Here is an 8,093-nt window from a genome sequence, read left to right on the forward strand (position 1 = left end):
GAGACTAAAGGAAAGAAACCAGGAGACTAAAGGAAGGAAACAAGGAGACTAAAGGAAAGAAACCAGGAGACTAAAGGAAGGAAACCAGGAGACTAAAGGAAGGAAACCAGGAGACTAAAGGAAGGAAACCAGGAGACTTAAGGAAGGAAACCAGGAGACTAAAGGAAGGAAACCAGGAGACTAAAGGAAGGAAACCAGAAGACTAAAGGAAGGAAACAAGGAGACTAAAGGAGAGAAACCAGGAGACTAAAGGAAGGAAACAAGGAGACTAAAGGAGAGAAACCAGGAGACTAAAGGAAGGAAACCAGGAGACTAAAGGAGAGAAACCAGGAGACTAAAGGAAGGAAACCAGGAGACTAAAGGAAGGAAACCAGGAGACTAAAGGAAGGAAACCAGGAGACTAAAGGAAGGAAACCAGGAGACTAAAGGAAGGAAACCAGGAGACTAAGCTGTCCATATTTGTGTGCTGAATGTTTTGTTGTTGTTGTTGTTAGAGGCCATGTTGATCACAAACAGATGTTTTGGTGAAGTGGCAGCTCGGTCACTTTGACTCCTTCTGTATCTTTCCTACTGGACGCTGTGAGGGGGCGGAGTCTCTTTAACGGCTCTGCTCGGAAAACAAATAAAACGCTGGAGTGTTTGGGGATTCAGTGTGTGAAGTGGATCAGAGAACTAATCAGTCTAAGATGATCCCAGACAATACACACACGCTGTCTCTCTCTCTCCCTGCCTCTCTGTCTCTCTCTTTCTCCCTCTCCCTGTTTCTCTCTCTCTCTCTCTCTTTGTGCAGCAGGGCGAGCTACTGTCCACGGTGAACCTGAACCTCTGAGTGACTCCGCGCACATGGCAGTGTGAACACTCATACACACGTTTACCTCTGCTGCAGAGTTTAGACACGGAGGAAACAAAGAGACCAATCAAGAAAATGAAGAGATTGCATCGTTTCTTTGGATTATGGAGTTTAACAATTTAGCCACGATTTAGCCAACTGTGTGTGTGTGTGTGTGTGTGTGTGTGTGTGTGTGTGTGTGTTGAACCCTTCTGTGTTGTAATCTCATGTTCGCCTGATGAGTGTAAACACACACACATGAGAGTAAGATGTGAGTGTGTTGTTGCTGTTTTGTCAGAGGAGCAGAAGAGGACTGATGATTAAATCAGAGTCCAGACTGAACCTGACTCGCCCACATATCAGTGTGAGCCCCGAGCGCAGCACACACACACACACGCACACACACACACACACACACACACACACACACACACACACACACACACACACACACACACATATATGAAAACATTCTAACAGCTAATCGGAGTGTGATTTACACAGCTTAGTGACGCATGCACACACACACACACACACACACACACACACACACACACACACACACACACACACACACACACACACACACTCAGTCGCAGTGTGGGAGGCCTGTACATCTCAATGCCACTTTTGTTACACAGCCTTGATAAAACAACGGCGGCCATTTGTGCCACAACTGCTCTGCCGGCCTCACGGCTCACTCGCTGACAGGCTGGAAGACAGGAGAGGGCATGTGGAGCGTCAGTCTGTGTGTGTGTGTGTGTGTGTGTGTGTGTGTGAGCATTATTTCTGTCCAGATTGAACACATGTATGTGTCTGTGTATGCATGTGATGCCGGAGCATTTGTGAACATGATTATATCTTTGCTTGTCTGCGTGTGTGTGTGTGTGTGTGTGTGTGTGTGTGTGAGCATCCAACACCCCGGAGTTGCAGGGTGTGAACAGAGGGGTTTCCTGTTTGGCGGCTCTCGGCCCTGGACGTGACGCTGGACGGCTCGGTGAAGGTCAGAGGTCATCAGGTCAGTCACAGGTGAAGAAGACGAGAGGGTCAGTCTCACCTGCTGGTCTGTCTCACCTGCTGGTCTGTCTCACCTGCTGGTCTGTCCCTCTGCCTGTCTGCCTGTCTCAGCCTTCTTCTTCTCTCCTCTTCCAGCCGTAGAGCAGCTGTGGATCTTCACAGTAAATTGACCTTGAGGCCGTTTCTCCTCACAGCTGATGGAGACACACAGATCAGGTCTCTGGGATGAGCAGCAACGAAGAACAAGTGGTTCTGTGTGTGCGTGCGTGTGTGTGTGTGTGTGCGTGTCTGTGTGTGTGTCTCATACTGTACATCCATGTGTTGGTTGATCAGTGGGAGAGGCAGCAGCCACTCACTCTGCTTATTGCCTTCATTTGCATGTAAATTAAAGCCGCTTTGTCGCCACAGGGCCGACGGCGTGCAGACCACTGTCGACCCTGCAGCCCCTCTGCCTCACACACACACACACACACACACACACACACGCACACACACAACACATATACAGTCCTGCGTAATTGTTAGGGAAATGTTAATTTGTCTAATTGTTTTGAAATTTGCATCACACACTGTGATTTCACACACACACACACACACTCGCACGCACTCACACACACACACACACACACTCACACACACGCTCGCTATGCTGTTATTATGCAATTATGCATGGAGTAAAACAGAGGGAGTGAAGCATGTGGAATAAATTACATTATCCTCTCTGTGTGCTGCTGCTGGATAATTACAGGAGCTGTGTGTGTGTGTGTGTGTGTGTGTGTGTGTGCAGGGCCGCACTCTCCTCTGAGGCAGGGCGGGCTTCAGCCTGGGGCCCCCTCCTGACAGGCCCCCACAGCTACAGCAGCACAGTTATGTTTAGGTATAATTACAGAAGATCCTTTTTGTTTCTGAAGAAAGAGGGAACATTTTTCTCAGGAACGTTTTTTTCCGTGAGCAGACGTCGTCGCACGCTAACGTACTGAGTGAAAACGATCGGGACAGAAAGCTCACCTGCTGATCAATATGTTCTGGGATGAAGCACATGGCTGAGTTAACTGTATCTATCGGTTTGTCCCGTTATTACAGAGAGATCTGGAAGAATCCATCTGGACGTTCATCCTCTCTTGACCATCATGACAGAGTGAGCAGAGTGAGAAGAGTGAGACGAGTGAGAAGAGTGAGACGAGTGAGCATTGAGTTGTTGTCTACGTTGGGCTATTTCTCTAAACGGTCCTGTCCCTTTGATATGAGCTCTATGTTGGGTTTGTGCAGAGCCTCACACATGTAGCTGTGAGTAATTGGACCTCAGACTCGGGGAGAATCTTTCTGTTTCTGTGTGTTGAGTGAGGAAGGACGGCCGGAGCCCTGGGTTTGCATTCGGGCCCCCGTGTCAGTATGTCCGCCCCTGCACGTACCAAAGCAAACCTGCACTTTCCTCCCTGCACTTCTGAAAACAGGTAGAGGCAAAGATCCAGCCGGCCTGTCACAACATTTACCTTTACATTTGACAAATTGATCTCAGGCTTCTGTTGCCTCTGCGTTCTGTAAGGGGGGGGGGGGGGGGGCTGTCTTTCTCTGGACGGCCTCCAGAGCGATTATGGACGAGACAAACTCTTCCTATAGGGAAGTATGAAGCGCCGGGATGACAGATGACCTCCAGGCGGCAGGAAATAGCTCGGGTCCATCAGGAAGACGCTCACTCGATAAGCAATTTGGTCCAAAATAATTACACAGTGGACGGCTGTCACCAGCTGCACACACACACACACACACACACACACACACACACAAACACACACACACACACACACACACACACACACACACTGTGCAGGTTTGCATGGGTTGGGGGGTACAAAACATTACTCTTTCTTTCGTTCTTTCTTTCGTTCATTCTTTCTTTCTTTCTTTCTTTCTTTCTTTCTTTCTTTCTTTCTTTCTTTCGTTCTTCCTTTCTTTCTTTCTTTCTTTCTTTCTTTCTTTCTTTCTTTGTGTGATTTTGTGATTGGCTCCACATAAACATGATGGGTGAGTGGAGATACTGTGGTTGGATGAAGATGAAGTGATGACTCATTTCACTCCTCTGAGTCACTGCAGGACATTATTCCATTATTGGCAGCTTTAAATCACCTCTCTCTCTCTCTCTCTCTCTCTGTGTGTGTGTGTGTGTGTGTCATGTCATCAGTCAGTTAAAGTTGCAAAGATTGGAGATTTTGTTTAAACAATACAGACGACGATAAGATCAGACATTTGTTTTTTACCAGCTTGTGCGCGCGCACACACACACACACACACACACACATGCTTCTCTGCCATCAATTCTTAGAAGGTCACAATCAGATGTAATCCAGATGAATCATTCCAAATGTCATGTTCAGGTTCAATAGGCTGTAAATATGATACAGTGTGTGTGTGTGTGTGTGTGTGTGTGTGTGTGTGTGTGTGTGTGTGTGTGTATAAAGACCCTTTGTTTCAAAGGTTTTTTCTGTCATATAAATTCTATTTTCATTCGTAATTTCATTTATAATCATTTATGTGATCATTTGTTTTTGAAAATTAATTAGAAAAATTCTTTCTCCACTAATTCCATTTCGTCCTTCTTCTTTGTCCCGTGTTGTTGTTGTTGTTGTTGTTGTTGTTGTTGTTGTTTGTGCTTTGGTGTCACAAATGTTTGCCTGAATATTTAAATATAGAAACCTCTCGATCGCGACCCTCCGCACGCGCGCACGCACCCACTCACACGCACGCGCACGCACGCACGCACGCAGCGCGGGTTCGGCCCCGCACGTCGGGCCGCAGATGAGCGCAGTGAACACAGAGAGAGACTCGGAGGTAATTTCATGCTCCGCTCCGCTCTGAGCCGCTCTCATATCCGCGCGTCGCTCTGTGTACATTCACCTGCTCTGCTCAGCCGCATGAATATGGATTCAGATGTCCCACTCACCTGAGCCACTGAGCTGCGACCCTCACACACACAGACACACAGACACACACACACATACACACACACACACACACACACACACACACACACCATTTATTAATTGCACACTCGTGTCCTCCATCAAGAAAAACGTGTTTCCTTATTTTTCCAATATAAAAGTGTTTATTTGGAAACATGTTTAAATGTACATAATATATCCTCCCGCTCGATCAGGGACTGGCTAACATATAGGTCAGGATGTGTGTGTGTGTGTGTGTGTGTCTGTGCAAAGTAAAGCCCCCCCCTCACTGTAAGAATTCCAGTAATCACGATCAGATCACAGCAGAATAGGAATATCAGAGTGATCGATCGATCCCTCGCTCATCCCCGGGCCCTGTGGGAATACTGTAGGAATATTATAACGCGCGCGGGGCCTTGTGGAGTTTGTGTCAAATCACCACGGACATGATTTGTATTTTTATAATAATTAAAAAAAAAGAATATAACAAGAGTTTCCTATTACATTGAATGGACTTGAACGCATCTGTTATTATTATAAATTCACGTATTTGGTTCACGGTCTTCGTCTTGTATCGCTGATGAATTAATCGATCAGGGAACTAAAAATGTTTCTGTCGTGACCAGGAGTGAGTTTGTTGTGATTTGACGTCAAATGGAATCACAACAAACTTCCACTTTTGCAGATGTAAGACACAAACACACCGCTAGGCCCCGTGTGAATATTATAAAGACCATAACGCAGCGTTAAATTAATTTGAAATCACGTTTTAGATTGTTATAAGAATATGACAAAACTATAACACGGATTTCCTATTGAGATGAAGGGACGTGGACGCATCCGATGTCTTAAATTCGTGTATTTGCGCCGTTTTGTTTCTCAAACCGTCACTAAATTAACCATGCTGCATCTTGTCTTTATGTATTTAGTTTGTAGTAGAATCACAACATTTTACCTTTATGACAAATATAAGGATTTATTATCCTGAGGTCTTATTTTGTCTTTTATTCCTGTCATATTCCCTCACAGCTTCCGGCTCAAACTCTGTGTGAGGATTACAGGAATCATAAACAACTGCAATCCATCATGGCTTTAGATTGAAATGACAGAATAACTTTACATTATCCTTAGAATATTAAGAGCATTCAGGAATTTCTTATTTGGAAGAATGAACTTGAACGCATCTGTCTTGTTATAGCACACACTTCTTCTATGTGCATTTAAATAATCCTATAGAAATGAACCTTGGCTCTGTGGTGACCAACAGTGAGTTTATAATGATGTTTATGTCGTATAGAATCATAAACAATCTTTTTACAAACGTATCAGGATGAGATTGAAGTTTTCCATAATATTCCCACAGAGTGACGGATCGATACAAACACACTCCCAGGCCCGGGGGAGGATTAGGAAGTTAGTGTCGAATAAACCAGAAATTATAGTTAAGAATATTTTTTATAAGAATATTACAAGAGTGAAACTGAATTCTCTCATTATAATGAAGGGAATTGAACGCATCTATATTGTGATTTTGCTGAGTTTGGACCATTTAAAGTCTTCAATCGTCACATTATGATTATTTGTGCTCGAGTTTCACAACATTCTTGGCCTATAAAGCAAACCTGGACTCTGATACTCTTTTCTTTGTAGCGCTGTATGTGACGGGACGTGAACGCATCTGTTGTCTTAATTTCATGGATTAACGTCTTTGTCTTATAAAGACTGAAACGATCCTCCGTGTGTGAGGCTTCTGGACTCATTCAGGGTTCCTCTAACACTCCTACAGGGACTCATCGGCTGGTTGGGATGTTTTTGCTCTCATGACGTCACAGTAATTTGCAGTTTTGCAGTGAAAACAAAACAAAGAAAGAATTTCTTATAATGTCAGTTGGTCCAAAAACAAATCTCGTAGCTTTGCGCCGTGCTGCTCTCGCGGTGTTTGGTGAGGTTTTGATGTCCAAACCAAAGCAAAAACACATCAGACCCACACACACACACACACACACACAGGCCGGACGGGGTTAATCATCATCATCATCTTTTTCTTCTTCTTCTTCTTCTTCTTCTTCTTCTTCTTCTTATGGCTGTGTTGGAGTGCAGCTCCACTTTATTCTAAGAGGGAATAACAAAACGAGCTAAACAGTGATGAGTGACTTATTCTTCTTCTCTTTTTAAAACTGTCCAGGCTGTGATTTCCAATAAAATCTTTGGTTGTAGCGGCGGCAGCTCAGTCTCAGTCTGCAGCCAGTTTGTCTCTTTTCTCTTTTGTGTTCGCTCCCCAACAGGACGACGAGGAGGAGGAGGAGGAGGAGGAGGAGGAGGAGGAGGGCGCGCGTGTCCAGGTCTTCATCCTCTCCTCACTCCATCATTAAATTAGATATAATATATTTACAAAGTCCAGAGGCGTCCCGGTGTCTCCAGTCTCAGTCGCTGTCCTCCTTGTCCTCCTGGATGGTGGTGGTGGAATGGTTGTACAGTCCCTGCGCCATCAGCTGCAGCGCCAGGCCGTTCTTGAAGCCGCTGGCCTTCTTGATCTTGGCCCGCTTGTTCTGGAACCAGATCTTGATCTGGGACTCGTTGAGGTTGAGCTCCTGGGCCAGACTCTGCCTGCGCTGCTCCGTGATGTAGCGGTTCACCTGGAACTCCGTCTTCAGTCTCTGCAGCTGCTCCGCGGTGAAGGCGGTGCGCGGCCGCTTGTCCTCTTTGCCGCTTTTCGACTTTTTCAGTTTCCGTGTCCGTGGACCTGCAGTGGGGACGAAAGACACGCAGGCGGAATATAAATATGCAGCGCGAGCTGACGACACACGTGCACGCGCGTTGAAAACAAAAATAGTGACGACACATCAGCAACATAATAATAACAAGAAGAAGAAGAAGAATTTTGTAACGCTTTAAGTAGAATATTAGAGAATAACAAACGTTTATATTCGAATTATTCCATACACACACATACAAGTTAACATGCAGTAATAATAATAATAACAACAACAATAATAATAATAATAATAATAATAATAATAATAATAGTAATGATAATCGTAATTATACCGTTAAATCATTGACAGTCATGTTGTTACACTTTGTGTGTGTGTGTTTAGGTGTGTGTGTGCGTGTGAGTACAGCCCAGCTGACATCAACGCACCGACACACTCCTGACTACACACACTCCTTGACTACACACTGAATCCTGAGTGACACAGCAGCGTTTATCACACACTTTACATCCCAACAAAGCCACGACTGCCTAACACACACACACACACACACACACACACACACACTCAGGCATGAACATATTGGAAATCCAG

At 45.1% G+C, this 8,093-nt stretch overlaps 1 protein-coding gene across 1 annotated transcript in view; it reads right to left on the reverse strand.

Annotated features, from left to right (window-relative positions):
- Positions 1–7,208: 7,208 nt before the first annotated feature.
- The window catches only part of LOC142990478 (homeobox protein engrailed-1a-like), a 3,030-nt gene continuing 2,145 nt past the window's right edge, over positions 7,209–8,093 (reverse strand). Inside the window, exon 2 of the mRNA XM_076140280.1 lies at positions 7,209–7,528. Coding sequence (XP_075996395.1) covers positions 7,209–7,528 — 320 coding nt within the window. The remainder of the gene's footprint in view (positions 7,529–8,093) is intronic.

This window comes from Genypterus blacodes, unplaced genomic scaffold (assembly GCF_046128005.1).
Source record: "Genypterus blacodes isolate CSIRO-AG114 ecotype Tasmania unplaced genomic scaffold, CSIRO-AGI_Gbla_v1 ptg000544l_1, whole genome shotgun sequence".
NCBI lineage: Eukaryota > Metazoa > Chordata > Actinopteri > Ophidiiformes > Ophidiidae > Genypterus > Genypterus blacodes.